The 16,946-nt window shown below is 40.6% G+C and overlaps 3 protein-coding genes across 4 annotated transcripts in view; 2 read left to right on the top strand and 1 right to left on the bottom strand.

Moving 5' to 3' along the window:
* Nucleotides 1-1,511, top strand: part of LOC105473057 (biogenesis of ribosomes BRX1) — a 9,746-nt gene extending 8,235 nt beyond the window's left edge. The window contains exons 9-10 of the mRNA XM_011726658.2: nt 669-797; nt 1,053-1,511. Of these exons, the coding sequence (XP_011724960.1) occupies nt 669-797; nt 1,053-1,322 (399 nt within the window). The 3' untranslated portion in view covers nt 1,323-1,511. The remainder of the gene's footprint in view (nt 1-668; nt 798-1,052) is intronic.
* The window catches only part of LOC105473058 (RAD1 checkpoint DNA exonuclease), a 22,941-nt gene extending 16,725 nt beyond the window's left edge, over nt 1-6,216 (bottom strand). Inside the window, exon 1 of one of the 2 annotated variants that reach the window (XM_011726660.2) lies at nt 6,150-6,216. The gene's annotated coding sequence lies outside the window, so the exon portion shown is untranslated. Of the gene's footprint in view, nt 1-5,600; nt 5,727-6,149 lie in introns of those variants that run through there. The other variant, XM_011726661.3, reaches the window with a different exon arrangement.
* Nucleotides 5,619-16,946, top strand: part of LOC105473056 (DnaJ heat shock protein family (Hsp40) member C21) — a 25,295-nt gene continuing 13,967 nt past the window's right edge. Inside the window, exons 1-7 of the mRNA XM_011726656.3 lie at nt 5,619-5,871; nt 9,730-9,823; nt 11,611-11,734; nt 12,042-12,167; nt 13,239-13,543; nt 14,778-14,929; nt 16,531-16,618. Coding sequence (XP_011724958.1) covers nt 5,775-5,871; nt 9,730-9,823; nt 11,611-11,734; nt 12,042-12,167; nt 13,239-13,543; nt 14,778-14,929; nt 16,531-16,618 — 986 coding nt within the window. The 5' untranslated portion in view covers nt 5,619-5,774. The remainder of the gene's footprint in view (nt 5,872-9,729; nt 9,824-11,610; nt 11,735-12,041; nt 12,168-13,238; nt 13,544-14,777; nt 14,930-16,530; nt 16,619-16,946) is intronic.

Genomic DNA, 16,946 nt, shown 5'->3' with positions numbered 1-16,946 from the left:
AGGAGTTTGGCAGGATAAGTGCAGAAAGATGAAGAGGTGGAAGAGAACAAGAACAAAATTTTAGACAGCACATGACATAAACTGAGCTCTTTTCTGCATATTTTATATTGGATACCTGGCATGTGAGTTGAACACATCCTCCTAACCTCTGAGGGCAGACGTGCCTGAACTAATAGATATCATAAGTATTTGTTGTTCAGAAGTCACCTTTTAATTCCATAATCAGTAGCTATGAAATAAATTTGGCTACATATCCTTTTAATCTATCTTGAATTAGATTTATAAACAATTTAGGGATTGGTTTACATTTCAACAGTTCCCCCATAATATGCTTTAATACATTTTGTTAATAGTGGTTACTATTTTAAAATCCTATTTAACCACAGTTTTTCAAGGATATATGCATTGTGAGAAGCAAGATGTAAACCAAAATCGAATTACTCAATTTGAAAAGTACACACTGAAAAAACATTTTTCCATGATGACTTCCTATAAGTACTAATAGATTTCAGAAAATACTGATGATTTGGCATTTACCAAGTTTCACCCCCACCTTGATTTTATGGATTATCAATTATTTCAGGCACATTTATAATGAGGTTATAGTCAGTATACCTTTTTGGAATAATGTAACCAAACCAAAACGAAATGTTTCCTTTTTATTAAAGATCATAGAAGAAGATGCTGCTCTTGTAGAAATAGGACCTCGTTTTGTCTTAAATCTCATAAAGATTTTCCAGGGAAGTTTTGGAGGACCAACTTTATATGAAAATCCTCACTACCAGTCACCAAACATGGTAAGCTGTTGTTTTGTTCAGTAGTCTCCAATGTACCGGAACCCTTTGGCCAAAATGATTCTGTGAAGTCATTGCTGTTTTATTACCTGTGAAACTGAATTTGATTTTTGCTGCATAGAGACTTGGAAATTACTCCTTTTTTTCATGACACTGGCTGAAGGGATATAAGGTTCATAACTGAAAGTTTTTGCCTTATATAAAATGTTTATTTTTATTTCAAAAGCGTCTAACCTTTTTTTTTTTTTTAAATTTTAGCATCGGCGTGTCATAAGATCCATCACAGCTGCAAAATACAGAGAGAAACAGCAAGTGAAAGATGTGCAAAAACTGAGAAAGAAAGAACCGAAGACTCTTCTTCCACATGATCCCACTGCAGATGTTTTTGTAACGCCAGCTGAGGAGAAACCAATAGAAATACAGTGGGTAAAACCAGAGCCAAAAGTTGATTTGAAAGCAAGAAAGAAACGGATTTACAAAAGGCAAAGAAAAATGAAACAGAGGATGGACAGTGGGAAAAAAAAATAAGTCAATGGAAACCTGATTTGTTTTTCAGTTACTTTATATTTATTTTGTATTCAATGTGTAAATACTTTTATTATCTGATACTATCTTATGTCTAATTAGTGTAGCATTTAGAAGAAAGAAAAATTAAGATCTTAAAATCAGTGATTATCTTTTTCTAAATAAAATATCACCAGAATTCATAAGTTAATTTCTGATTTCTTTTTGAAGTTTATATTGCTAAAAATATAGCACACTTAATGTAGCCTGTTCTCTTGGGTTGGAATTTTTGGTTTAGCAAAGCTGAAATTCAGACATTTATTAGGTCCTATTATTTGTAAAAGCATTCAACACTTCAAGAGCATCGATTGTGGATGGTAAAGTAGGAGTAGACTGGTAGAAAGGAAAGCATCTCACTGAAGTTTACTTTACTCTGAGTCACCAGCTAATGAAGCCATTGAAGAACCAACCTCTGATCTGTCACTTCAGAAAAGAGGACATTAAAATGTTTAGATTTTGAGAATCAAATGCGTTAATGGCTGTGTCGAAAGCACTTTGTGAATTTTTTATTTTATTATATTTTATTTCTGAGGTGGAGTTTTGCTTTTGTTGCCCAGGCTAGAGTGCAATGGCGCGATCTCTGCTCACCGCGACCTCCACCTCGGTGGTTCAAGCGATTCTCCTGCCTCAGCCTCGCAAGTAGCTGGGATTACAGGCATGTGCCACCACGCCTGGCTAATTTGTTATTTTTAGTAGAGTTGGGGTTTCTCCATGTTGGTCAGGCTGGTCTCGAACTCCTGACCTCAGGTGATCTGCCCGCTTCAGCCCCCAAAGTGCTGGGATTACAGGCATCAGGCATGAGCCACTGAGCCCGGCCAAATTACATATTTATTTTAGAAGCAGTGTGTGTAGATTACTTATTTAGAAAACTAATAGTAAAAGAAGAAAAAAATAGGACAGTTGTTAGAGGGGATACCAGAACATTTGAATTTTTTCTCACATGAAAGAGAAACTGCTTATTGTGTAAGGGGGCACTGGGCTTAATATGGGTAAATTAGTAACAGGGAAAGAAAAGATTCTGAGTACCAGTGACCATGGAGGTAGGTGGCTGCTGACATAGACAGATGGAAATACAATAATATATAACACATATATCTAATGAAATTACACATGCTGTTTCATCACCTGCTTTTTTGACTGCACACTGGTTTTCTATGTGTGTGTTCTACGTGTTGACTTGCTAACTGCATAGTATTTTGTGTACCATAGCTATGTAATCAGTATTTACAGTTTTTCCTCTTTTTTTTTCTTGCTGGTATCAATGCTTGTAGTGAATCTATATATGTTACATATGTCTTTTTACACAACACTTTTGGTTTCCTAGAAGTGCAACTTAGGTTAAAGATTATGAACTCTAAGCTTTTTGCTTGCTCCCTCCACCACCATAACCTCACTAGAGGTTAGAGGGTTCATTTCCTTGTCCCCTTACCAGTTTCACTATGCATGAAAGAATCTGTCAATTTAATAGGTTAAAAAAAAAAAAAACTTTTTTTTTTTATTAGTTACAGGTTTATCCTTTTTGACTGGACTAATGTTTTTCTGTAGTAGGACTGTCTTTTATTGATTTTGTAAGCACTTTTATATAGTAAGTTTATTGTAGATATCTTTCCTAGTTCACTTATATTTTAATTTTATGTCTGTATTATTTTAAGTCTTTAGGCAGAATGATCAATATTCATGGTTTTTTTCCCTTAAATTTTTTGTTAAGGAACGGCCTTCCTGAGTGTTTAATTGGCTACTTATCTTGAAATAGTAGAAATTAGGAAACTTGAAATCTTAAAGTCATCTAAATTATGCAGGTAATTCAGGTCAGAGGTTCACTTGAAATACTTGTATGTGACTAGGGCCAAATCTGGTTAAATGGAAAAAAAAATAAAGTAGCCATTATTTTATTTAGGCAGTTGAATATAGTCTTGGATAAAAATAAGACAGCCGTATTCAGAATTTGTTTTTAAACATCCACATCTCAGGAACAAGTTAATTATAGGTTATAAAGTACATCAACAAGTTGGAAGTGTGAGTAGAGATACAAACTTGTACTTTTGATGTGTGCATTGTGCAGTTTTGGTGTAATTTCCGATTTCACAATTTTCAGTTAACAGTTTCCATATAGAGGTATCCTTACATCTCCAATTCCCTTTCACAATTATATGGATATCTTATTTGAGAATTCTTCTGGAATGGAACATCTCTAAGTCTGTGGTCATTTAAAGGGTACCTATTTAATAAAAGATGTTCCTTTATTAGCAGCAGAGTCTTGCTCTGTCACCCAGGGCTGTAGTGCGGTAGTGTGGTCATAGCTCACTGCAGGCTGTAACTCCTGGGCTCAACTATTCCTACCTCAGCCTCCTGAGTAGGTAGGACTACAGGCCCACACCACCATGCCTGGCTAGTTTTCTTTTTGTTTTTTTTTTTGGTTTTTTTTTTTTTTGGTTTTTTTTTGGTTTTTTTTTTGTAGAGGCAACCACCACGCCTGGCTAGTTCTTTTTTTTTTTTTCTGTAGAGGCAAGTTCTCACTATGTTTCCCAGGCTGGTCTTGAACTCTTGGGCTGAAGGGATCCTCCCGCCTCAAATTCCCAAAGTGCTAGGATTACAGGCAGGAGCCACCATGCCCGGTCAAGATGTTCCTTTAGACTGAAGTTTATATCCAGCATAGTTACCTTTATACAATGTTAGAGGCAAAAATCCCTCTTTCTTCAGAAGGTAAAAGAAGTGAGTGATTCCTAGAGGCTGTATCCAAAACCAAATTAAGTTGGAGGGAGAAAATACTCCAAATTAAGTTGGAGGAAAACTTTCCTTGTCCTTTTTTGTCACCCGCCCCCCGCATCCCCACTGCCCACCATCTCAATTCTGTTCTCAGGAGGGGAAAGGTTTCATATTCCCCCAAACTCAGACTTCTCAATCCTTATCCATTACCAATTTACCAACTAACTGAGACTGTGTAGAATCTTCCTCTGGAAAAAAGGAAAGTGTATGAATTCTGAGTAGTGAGTTGGTTGGTCAGTGGTTTGTGGAAGTAACCTGATGAAGCTTAGCGTTGGTTTCTTTTATTTTACCGGGGGCAGCATATTGTGGAAGAGAAGGATAACCTTCCTAAACCACTTGGGTACCCCAACCCTGTGCAATAGATATTAGCAACATAGCTAACCATACATGGTTGGTAAATACAACCCACACCTAACTGATGCATGTAAACTTTCCACATTAGAGTGAAATATATTGGCGTATTAATGCATTTTTAATAACAATTATGGTATTATTTTGATACCTTATCAAAGTGTTTGGAATAGTTGTGCAGATCTTCCATCTTGTAATACAATGTAATACAGCTAGTCAGATCAACCAAAACCTACTGGTTAAATACTATCCTTTAACTGCTTTCTTAACCTAAACCGATCTTGGAAAGGTAGGATTAGAGGCCAGAAAGTTAGGATTAAAGAGTGACGGATGGATAGATCAGCACAATTTCATCCATGGTGGTGGTAAGGCTTTTCATTATTTTTAAGTGTGTCGATGCTTCCCTTTTAAATTGTTTCAGCTTAAATAATCTTACTGTCCTTTCTTATGCATATTGGTCAAGATCAATACCAGAGATCTTAAGTGGCAGCTGAAGGGAATTAAAAATTGAGATAAAAAACCTGGTATTCTGTCCAACCGAATTCTGCTATTGTATTAGCTGAGAAGGCTTGAGTCAACCACTTGACCACTTGGAGTCTGAATCGCCTCATCTATAAAAACGGGGCTCCATTGATAAATTCCAATCAGGTATTTTCCAGAATCCTCTCCCATCCCATCTCCTGTCTCCCCCTTCAGCCCTCAGGTCGGCAGCCACTCACACTGACCGCCATTTGTGCCCCTCACAATGACACCAGCGTGGCCCTGCCTCCCTCCCGCGCGGCCCCGCCTCTCACCCCGCAGAGGCCCCACCTCTCACCCCAAGGCCCCGCCTTCCTCCTGCTCTTCCCCGCCAAGGCCTGCCTTCCTCCCACGCGGCCCGCCTCTTTCTCCGCCAAGCTCCCGCCTTTCTCCTGCGCGGCCCGCCTCTCTCTCGCCAAGACCCCGCCTTCCTCCCGCGCGGCCCCGCCTCTCACCCCGCCGAGGCCCCACCCCCTCCCTCGCGGCCTTTTCCGGAACAGAGCCCACCCCTAGCCCATGCGAAGCGGCGGCCGTCGGCACCGCCCCCTCCGCGCTCCCGCGTGCCGCATCCCGCGTAGTCTGCCGCCACCGCGCGCCTTCACTGACCCTCACCGCCGCCGCTGTCGCCGCCGCCGCGCTCGCTGGCTGGCCCAGTGCGGGCGGCGGGCTCCCGCCGGAGAAGACTGCCAGCGCCGCCGCCGCCGCCGCTTCGGCCCGGGCTCGGGCCCGGGCCCCGACCCCGTCCCGGGCCCCAGCGCCAGCCGCCCGCCCGATCGGGCGATGAAGTGTCACTATGAGGCGCTGGGGGTGCGGCGCGACGCCAGCGAGGAGGAGCTGAAGAAGGCCTATCGGAAGCTGGCCCTGAAATGGCACCCGGGTAGGTACCTGACCCGCAGCCGCCGCGGGCCCTCGGACAAGCCCGGCCCTCCCCGACTGTCCCTTCCCCGGATCGGACTCGGCGGAGGCAGCAGAGAGCGACCTGGCGGCCTAGGAGCTTCTTGCCCGGCCCGGCCGGTGCCCGGCGCTGCCCCGCCCGCCTCGGTGGGCGCAGCGCTCCGCCCAGGCGCCCCTCGGCTCACACCCCATCTCCTCATACCCGCGACCCCGGTCCCGCATCGCCACTGTAGGGGAAAAACTGAAGTCCAGCGACCTCACCTGTTCCTGCTGCCAGGTCGCAGACACCACGAGGGAGCAGTCGGGGACTCGGAACTCGGACCTGCCCCAGGCTTGCCCTTCCCTGCGTCCCTTGACGCAGTATCCCAGATACTTCAACCTGATGTATGGCTCCTTTTCTTTCTTAGTTAAGAAGTTAAGAGACGAGAGCTAGTAAAATATCTTTTAAATAGGAATGCACTTTTTTCGCTTTTTTTTTATTTTAATAGGCTGATTAAGCAGACCCTGTACCTCACTTTGGACATGATTCTGCCGAGGAAAAGTTTTAATCAGGCGGCTTCCCTAGTAAAGTTTGTATGTTTACTTAGAAGTATCCTTCCTCTGGATGTGTCATTGGACTATAATCCAGGCCTGTGTGACTTTTATGAAGTAATCTGATCTTCCAGGCTGGGAAACTAAGACAGTAGTTGACGCTCAGCTTTTTGAAGTTCATATGAAGAGGCTTTCATATTTGCATTAATCAGTAAACACGGTTACAGAGTATCCAATATATGCAAGTCACTGCTCTCTACTAAGTAGATTTGGAAATGCTAAGACAGGGATCTTAGAGTCTTGTTAGGAAAACAGCTTTCTGCTTTACACAAACGAAAAGTTAAATACAACTGCCCTCTAAAAAAAATCGCAACATACATAATTGGTGATTAGATTAATAGAACAACTAATATATGCTCCAGGAATTCAGGGAGGGAGTTACTTTGTATTGAGTCTTCCCCTTCTCAGAGGAGTTTGGACTGGATCCTAGAGGAATGCAGTTTGGAAAAGTGAGCTCAACAGTATGGAGGATAGCATGGTGGAGGACAAAAGATGTTCCAGGGGACAGTTTGGCTGAAGATGGTGTTTATTGCAGGTCTGAAAAATAAGGATTAGGAGAGGAGTGGAAGGAAAGGCCAGGGATCCAAAGTCAAAAGGTAATGGCTGTGGTTGATGGAATGAGAGAGAGAGGTGTGGGTCTGTTACTTAAAGTTAGGTTTACCAACAGAGGCATGACAAAAATGTGATTATAAATATATTAGAGCAGAAGTAAATGAACTGATGTTCATCATAGCAGAAAGTCAGAAGATACAACCAAAATTAATAAATGTAAAAATAGTATAGAAGTATATTCTTAGAGTTTGGGTTAGTGGTTAGTGTAGAAGCGTGTTCTTAGAGTTTGGGTTGTTACTGTTAGACATCGAGTTAGGAATTAGAAGGAAGTTCGCAATTCCTTGACTTTCTAGGTGGGAAAGGGTAAATGAAGTAGAGAATGCTGTGACCAAAAGCGTATATAATTTTCTGAAGAGTGATTTTAAATCAGATTGTATTTCTTGAATACAAGAGTAGTTTGAAATCAGATTGTATTTCTTGTAATCTTGAATATTAGGCCAAGGACTGTGAAATTTGCTTCGCTAAATAAGGGAGAGTTATGGCTGGTTTTATTAAGCTGCCATGGGAGGGTACTATGAAGGCAACTGAGTGGATTGAAGAGGGCTGGAGACAGAAGTTAGGGAGAGTCCGCAGTGGACAGATGGGTAAGGGCCCAGGCCAGGCTCGGGGTCAGCGGGAGGGGGAAAGCCCAAGGGGAGGAGATGTTGGGAAGGAAAAATGACCAGATTTGGTGATTAATTAGAAATCAGTGCAAGGAAGAAGCATGCAAATATGACTAAAATATCAGTTAACTCCTGTGAAACCAAACCTGTTAGGAACTGAATGCAAGTATCTTCTCTAAATATCATCATAATTTATGGCATCGGTATGATGGTAACTGAGAATGGGCAGCAGGAAGCCCTGAAGAGCCGTGGTCTATGGCTGCAAAACTATTTGTAGATAATACATTGCTGTCATGTTTCCTTATAACTTCTTGGGAAGGGTAGTATTGAGCTGTAGCTTAAAGAACTTTAGTGTGCTCCGGCCAGGCGCGGTGACTCATGCCTGTAATCCCAGCACTTTGGGAGGCTGAGGTGGGCGGATCACACCATCCTGGCCAACATGGTGAAACCCCGTCTCTACTAAAAACACAAAAATTAAATGTGCGCACCTGTAGTGTCCCAGCTACTTGGGAGGTTGAGGCAGGAGAATAGCTTGAACCCAGGAGGCAGAGCTGAGCCAAGATCGCTTCGCTGCACTCCAGTCTGGTGATAGAGCGAGACCCCACCTCAAAAAACAAAAAAACAAAAAAAAAAAGAAGAACTTTAGTGTGCTCCATAGTCAATTCAAAATATTTTACTTTCTGAATGTATTAGTTGTCTATTACTATGTAACAAATTACCAGTACCTCAGGGCTTAAGACAACAAACAACAAAAACAGCAAGCGTATATTCACTATATGGACTCCCACAGTTTCTAAAGATCAGAATCTGGGAGTGGCTTGGCTAGATGATTTTGGCTTTCTCTCATTGTCTGAAAGGACCTGCTTCCAGCTCATCAACCACCAACTCATGTGGTTGTGGCAGGCCTCAGTGCCCTGCTGGCTGTTGGCCGGAACCTCCTTCATCCCATGAGCTTCTCCATAGGCAGCCTGAGTTGCTCATGCTATGGCAGCTGGCCACTCCCAGAGTGATCAAGAGAGAGGGAAAGCCCAAGGTAGAAACTGCAGTCCTTTATAACCTCATCTCGGAAGTGAGGTACCATTACTTCTGCCATCTCCTGATGGTCACACAGACTAACCTTGCTGACACAGAAGGGACTGCACAAGGTATGAATGCCAGGAGGCAGGGTGCTGTCTTGCAAGCTGGCTACCACCCTGAGGCAAGGACGCTTTCTGAATTCCATGGTTCAGGAAGCACAGCTAAGGAAATAATAACTAATTAGTGTATATTTTTAAAACTGTATGAGATTTCTTTTGATATACATTGATGAGAAAGAAAAAAAAAATGTGAGCACTAAATGTAATCTAGCACAAAATAAGCCTTTCTAGAACTGATTTTATTTATTTTACTCCTTTTAAAACTAAAATTTATACTAAGGATTTTCCATTTGTGGATATCCAGTTGACTTATTTTACTTTTATTTTGTTTTGTTTTGTTTTGCTTTATTTTATTTTATTTTATTCTGTTTTAGAGATGGAGTCTCGCTCTGACACCAATGCTGGAGCACAGTGATGCAATCTAGGCTCACTGCAACCTCTGCCTTCTGGGTTCAAGTGATTCTCCCACTTCAGCCTCCCGAGTAGCTGGGACTACAGGCGTGCGCCACCACGCTGGGCGAATCTTTAGTATTTTTAGTAGAAACGGGGTTTCACCATGTTGAACACCAGACTGGTCTCGAACTCCTGACCTCAAGTAATCCACCCGCCTTGGCCTCCTAAAGTGCTGGGATTACAGTAGGCATGAGCCATCACGCCGGCCCAGTTGACTGTTTAGTGATGTACCAAAGCTTAGGGAAAAGCCCGAAATTTCTACTTAGGTTGATACTTTTAACAAATCTTGATTATTGACTGTTATACGGGGTCTCTCTGCTTTGATCTAGTTGTCTTTGTTTTGTGCACTTCTCATCTGTTTATGGCATTTCTGATGAAAGAGGTGTTATTTAGATTCTGTCCTCTACGTTTTTGATTGACTAAATTTCTGTTACTTTATTTTAACAGATAAAAATCTGGATAATGCCGCAGAAGCAGCTGAACAATTTAAATTAATCCAGGCAGCATATGACGTGTTGAGTGACCCTCAGGAAAGAGCATGGTGAGCATCACGCTGTCCTTCCCATCCTAGTTTATGATATTGGGAGCAATTGTCAATATAGGTGGCTTTTTTTTCAAATTTAGTACATTAAATGGTTTTTGGTGTGTCCTGAAACATCTGTCACCTAGTCATCACATAAAATCTAATGTTTGGGTCAGAAGGAACCTTGGAAATGATTGCTCCAATTATCTGATTTCATAGGGGGTGAAACAGAAAGTTTGGTGATATTTTATCATTTTAATTTTGATACTTTAGGTGACTTCTCATTAAATACCCTTTGGTGTATGACAGATTTACTGGTATCAGACAGGAAGAATGTTTTCTTTTTTTTTTGAGACGGAGTTTTGCTGTGTCACCCAGGCTGGAGTGCAGTGGCGCAATCTCAGCTGACTGCAACCTCCACTTCCCAGGTTCAAGCGATTCTCCTGCTTCAGCCTCCTGAGTAGCTGGAACTACAGGTGTGTGCCATCACACACCTGTATTGTTTCTTTAGTGGGGATGGGGTTTCACCATGTTGGCCAGGCTGGTCTCAAACTCATGACCTCAAGCAATCCACCCGCCTTGACCTCCCAAGTGCTAGGATTACAGGTGTGAGCCACTGTGCCCGGCCAATACAGTGTTTTAATACAAGAATGGTAATCCTCAAAGCTACTTTATATGAATAAATTGAATTAAGTTTCTGCATCTGTGACAGATATTACTAATGATGGTCTGATCATTTAAAATAATTTCCAGATGAAAATTACTATGTTTGAAGTTCTCAGTTTTCAGATTCTCAATTAACTTTTTGCCACAAGGAAATAGGTTGTAAGCTTTGACATAACTGTGTAAGATCCTGCTCTTACAAAGAGCTACTGTGCAAATCATCTTTCTGTTAAACAGTGTACAGCACAGGTGGCTGTCAAGAAAAAAAGGCTGTAAAGAAAACTCTTATAAAATTGTGTTTTAGAAGAAAATCAGAGAGAGGATCCTGAACATTTCTCTACCAAGGAATTTGGAGATCTGGTCTTGGAATTGCTTTTGCCTTCCTCTCAGAACTTCGAAATTCTTTCCTGACTTCCTTTTGCTTAGTCTCTTCTCAAGATCTTGGGTTGTTTTCTGATCCTTGGGATTCCTTTGTCTTTTTATTGAAAGCTCTTGCCTAGTAACTGTCTTTTTACCTGGAAGCAGTACCACGTAGTGGCTAGGAGCTGGTCTTCCCAATGTAGGAGACCTGCTTCTGAATTCTGACCTTGCTGGTTACTGGTTTTATGATCAAGGATGACAAATTACGTAATATCACTGACTTCCATTTCCTCTTATATCAAATGGAGATAACAACTGCCTTTACAGAGTTATGAGAAGTAATTGTATGTGTGTGAAGCTCCTAGATTAAGTTGACATAAATATAGGAAGAGTCTTATTCTGGTGCGTCTTGGTAAATTTCCAAATCACAGATGTGTAATGATTCTGTGGGCCCGATTTCCTATGTCCTGTTTTGTGTTTCTTTCCTGTGGAAGTACAGAACTCAGAGACAGTCATGGAAATTCCTTGGCTTTTTAAATTCCCCTGTTCATGTGGGCTAGCGTTGTATAATGTATCAGAAGTTGCAGGCCTAGTTAAAATTAACAGTTCTGTGAAAGATTATGAACTCTTTTCATGTTAATATTTCCTTAAAAGTTTTTGGTTATGGATTGGACGTATCCACAACCAAAAATGTACAGTAGTAATACTCAAAAGGAGCAAGAAATCCTTTTGAATTCTTACTTATTCAGCCTTCACTGATGATGCTAATTTTTGTTTTTCAGGTATGATAATCATAGAGAGGCCCTACTTAAGGGTGGGCTTGATGGCGAATATCAAGATGACAGCTTAGATTTGCTACGCTATTTCACCGTTACCTGTTATTCTGGTTATGGAGATGATGAAAAGGTAAGATAAATGAACTCACCCTTAATTTCTTGTCAAGTACTAAGACTCACATGCAAAGAGAGTTCTTAAAACTATTCTGTAATAGAAAGTGAAGCAGTGTTCATTTTGAAAACTGAAGCTGCATTACCTTCATGTTTAAATCGTCAGTGTATAAAAACCTCCAGTTGAAATCTAAATGTACTTTCAGGGACTGAACTTTGTCCCAAAATTCTTCAACATTAAAATTTTTCATTTTGTATTTTAAAATCTTATTCTGTGATTAGGCTGTAAAAGTGTTAAGAATTTGTTTTTGTTACTGGTTTTTTAGGGCTTTTACACGGTGTATCGTAATGTTTTTGAAATGATTGCCAAGGAAGAACTAGAATCTGTGTTAGAGGAAGAGGTTGATGATGATTTCCCAACTTTTGGAGACTCCCAGAGTGACTATGATACGGTAAAAGAAAAATGCATTGTATTCTATAATTAGTATTTATCGCTGTGCCATTTTTAAATTTAATTTAATTTTTTGGGATGGTCTCACTCTGTCATCCAGGCTGCAGTGCAGTGGTATAATCGTATCTCACAACAGCCTCAAACTCCTGGGCTTAATCCTCCTGCCTCAGCCTGCTGAGTAGCTGGGAACACAAATGTGCGCCATGACATCTAGCTAATTTGTAAATTTTTTTGTAGAGGTGGGGTCTTGCTAAGTTTCCCAGGCCAATCTTGAACTCCTGGCCTCCCTCCTTGACCTCCCAAAAGATTGGGATTACAGTCATGAGCCACAGCTCCCAGCTTCCCATTTCCTCGTTTTAAAACAATTGGTTCTAGTTCTCGGACCTATCCCATGACCTCTCTTTGTCTCTCTTCCTTTCTAAAGTAGCTTTTGGATCTCTTGCAACCTTCCCTCTACTTTTCCTTTTTTATTTTTTATTTTTATTTTTATTTTATTTACTTATTTATTTTGTTTGAGATGGCATTTCACTCCTGTCGCTCAGGCTGGAGTGCAGTGGCGCCATCTCAGCTCACTGCAACCTCAGCCTCCCAGGTTCAAGCGATTCTCCTGCCTCAGCCTCCCAAGTAGCTGGGATTACAGGCTCCCACCACCAATGCTCGGCTAATTTTTGTATTTTTAGTAGAGACGGGGTTTCGTCATGTTGGCCAGGCTGGTTTCAAACTCCTGACCTCAGGTGATCACCCACCTCAGCCTCCCAAAGTACTGGGATTACAGGTGTGAGCCACCATGCCTACTTTTCCCTTTTAATTTACTGATTATTTACTGATTATTTACTAATCACCATGGTCCCATCCAGTGATTAGTAAGGCTATTTTTATTTTCTCATTAGGTTTATTTTGAAGAGTGGTTTATTCTAGAAAGCCTTAAAAGTACTGTCTTCTCCAGTGATTAATAGAAGTGTTATATATGTGAAAAAAGAAAGCTAAAAGATGTTTTGCATCACTAATATTTACTGCTTTTCTAAAAAAAAATTTAAAAGCCCAGAAGTTAATCTGTTTTCTTTGTCGCTAGGTAGTCCATCCTTTCTACGCTTATTGGCAGAGTTTCTGCACTCAAAGGAATTTTGCATGGAAGGAAGAATATGATACACGACAAGCTTCAAACCGCTGGGAAAAACGAGCCATGGAAAAAGAAAACAAAAAGGTTCGGGACAAAGCAAGGAAAGAGAAGAATGAGCTTGTCCGTCAGCTGGTAGCTTTCATTCGTAAAAGAGATAAAAGAGTGCAGGCTCATCGAAAACTTGTGGAAGAACAGAATGCAGAGAAGGCAAGGAAAGCCGAAGAGATGAGGCGGCAGCAGAAGCTAAAGCAGGCCAAGTGCGTAGCGTGCGCGGGGCCCTCTTCTCAGTATCAGTGGGGGTCAGAGGCAGCACCAGAGGTACCTGACATGTTCATGATGGGTTCAGTCATCAGCCTGGCTTTGTCCTGCTTTTTGTTCTTTTTAAAATTGTGGCATTGGATAGTGTTTTTTCATCTACTGTATAAAAATTATTATTATTATTATTATTTTTGGGACAGAGTCTTGCTCTGTTGCCCAGTCTAGAGTGCAGTGGCACGATCTCGGCTCACTGCAACCTCTGCCTCCAGGTTCAAGGGGTTCTGCTGTCTCAGCCTACCAAGTAGCTGAGATTACAGGCTTAATATGCCGCCACACAGCTAATTTTTGTGTTTTTAGTAGTGACGAGGTTTCACCCGGTTGGCCAGGCTGGTCTCCTACTCCTGGCCTCGGGTGATCTGCCCACCTCAGCCTCCCAAAGTGCTGGAATTATAGGCATGAGCTACAGTGCCTGGCCTAAAGTTTTTATTTGAATTGCATGTTTTCCTTCAGAGACCCTTTACATTTGAGAGATCCTTTAGACTCTTGTAAAATTTAATAATTTTAATTAATAACTAACGTTAATTTTATTCTTCCTCTATGCAAGGCTGTGTTCTAAGTGCCTTCCTCACAGCAATGCTGTGAAGTAACTTATCCTCCTTGTTCTTTCAAGGAAACAAGGCAGACAGGCCTAAGATCACAGAGCCAGTAAATGGTAGAGGAATTGAACCTGAGAATTCTGACTCCACACTTTCCTGCTTTAGCCACCGTGCAGTACTGCCTTTTGGTCAGTGTACTCTCAGATACTCTGTTCATTTTAGTTCCTCTAAAGTTTTGTTATTAAAAAGTTACTGTAAAAGCATTCTGTCCAGAGCATTATAGCATTCTTTTAAAAATTACTCACTTCTTAAGAATCCTAACTCATCCCACCCTCATCTTTTGAAAATTAACACTTTACCTACACGACTTAAAATTGTCTGAAGATTTTTAATAAGTTGCTGAGTTACGTGTTTCAAAACCTATTATCTACTGCTGGAGCAATTAAAATCAACCATGTAACAGGTAACAGGTTTAAGTGACTTTGCCTTGGTTTTAACTAAGCACAGCTTTTAAGTTTGTAAGCATGGATAGGTTGGGAGCAAGCTCTCTAGGGGGAATGGATTTTAAACCTAAGTAGTAAGTATAAACCATGCAGAGGCGTGCTTGTTGCTATGAGACTGTGCTGTATGTGTCCAGACTGGCGGAGCAGTACAGAGAACAGAGCTGGATGACTATGGCGAATTTGGAGAAGGAGCTCCAGGAGATGGAGGCACGGTACGAGAAGGAGTTTGGAGATGGGTCGGATGAAAACGAAATGGAAGAACATGAACTCAAAGATGGGGAGGATGGTAATGTTGTTTTTATACAGTGTGTACTTCTAGCTGTGTAACATGACAAATGGCCATGTTTACAAGTGTGACTATTAAAGAAAAAATTAAGTGGTAGGTCAAGTTTTAATAGTAACTATTTCTAGAAAAGCTGATATTGCATGAGAATCTATGTGTTGTGTATAAATTCTTCCTCTCCCTTGTGACTTTGTAGAGGGGCTCCTCTTCGTGTGCCAAAATGTTGTTTTCTTTGCCGCTATCATTAGAGCACAGGTATTTGACTTCCTTAAAAGGCAAGGATAGGGCATTTTTGAGAATAGCTGTATTTTCCCCACTGTCTCTATAAAATTGACCCAATTTTACCTTATCTACAAATGTGATTTTTCAGATTAGTAGCCCAAATGATAAAATGATAAACTTTTATTTATTCAAAATGACTAGGAAGTGTTTTATTAATGAATCAGAAGTAATACTTGTGAACGTACTTTGAAAATTAAAAAGCACTCTATAAATGTGAGATGGCCTAATTTACATCGAGTTTTACAATTTATAGCGTCCTTTCACATCCAAGATCTCACTGGATCCTCACACAATCCCCCTTACATGGAGGTTTTGCTCATGGAATTGTCTCTATTTTGCCGTTGTGGAAACTAGGACTCTGAGAAGCTATGAGATGTGCCTGAGAACGTATGACCATTTTTAGATCCAGAGTTTTTGCTTCAAATCCAGTATTGTTAACTATTTGATTAATTAAAATTTCACATATACGATATATTGAAAGTCTACAATACCATAATGGAAAGTTAACACCGTATATTAAACATTAACACTAGATAGGGTATATTTTGATCATTTATGATTTCAGTGAGATAGTCCTTCAGAATCATACTGACATCAGTTATAAATAAGCAACATGGACATGGAAGAGATACCTTGAGATATTTATTGGTCCCGTAATAAATCCCAAATGACAGTTTACCTGTTTGTTTCTTCCAAAATAGAATATGGGTTTGTGAAAATAATTTCAGTTGAGCTTTTTAGTCACTTAGTTTTTGTGGACTATACTGATAGTAATTACTCAGTTGTAATAAAGCCAAAAACGTAAAAGTTTATAATGTGAAACTTTACATGTAGTATGTTAACTTATGGCCTATCTGTCTTATAGTGATGGAATGTTATAAACTAAATTTATTAAGTATTTAAGAGTAATTCACAGTTTTAAATGTGTTTGGACCAAACCCTGCTCAAGAGGTAAACTAAGGAAAGACCTTTGTTGAAAAAACTGCTTCATGGTAGATCTATTAAAGTGGGATTTAATTTTTTAAACTTAGCTCACATCCAAGACTTTAAGGATGTTTTAAATCTTCTTTTAAGTAGACTTAGGAAAAGAACTTGAAAGGTAAGGTGCTTTTTTTGGAAGCCTTTCCTTATAGTACGGTGCTTCTTTTAAAAAGCCAACTCAAATCCTGATAGCATTTTTTTTTTTTTTGGTAAAGAAATAAAATTTAATTTATAATTTATGTGCGAGTTTAGATCCTTACCAAAGAGATGAAATTTGTCAGCATATTTTAGATTTGTGCTCTGATCAGAAAGGTTTCTTACTGTAGGCTTCCCTCTTATAGGTAAAAACAGTGATGAGGCTGAGGACGCTGAGCTCTATGATGACCTCTACTGCCCAGCATGTGACAAATCGTTCAAGACAGAAAAGGCGTAAGTTTATTTATTTAATTTTATTTTATTATTTTGAGACAGGGTCTCACTCTGTCACCAAAGCTGGAGTGCAGTGGCACAATCATGACTCACCGCAGCCTTGACCTCTTGGACTCAGATCATCCTCCCATGTCAGCCTCCTGAGTGTCGAGGGCTACAGGCACCTGCCACCACAGACAGCTAATTTTTTTAATAGGCTGGTACAAAAGTAACTGTGGTTTTTGCCATGACTTTCAGTAGCAAAAACTGCAGTTACTTTTGCACCAACCTAAATATTTTCTGTGGAGATGGGGTTTTGCCCTGTTGTCCAGGTTGGTCTTGAACTCCT

Source organism: Macaca nemestrina, chromosome 6 (assembly GCF_043159975.1).
Source record: "Macaca nemestrina isolate mMacNem1 chromosome 6, mMacNem.hap1, whole genome shotgun sequence".
In the NCBI taxonomy this organism is placed as follows: domain Eukaryota; kingdom Metazoa; phylum Chordata; class Mammalia; order Primates; family Cercopithecidae; genus Macaca; species Macaca nemestrina.
The sequence above is the reverse complement of the archived record's forward strand: the minus strand, read 5'-3'. Positions and strand labels throughout refer to the sequence as shown.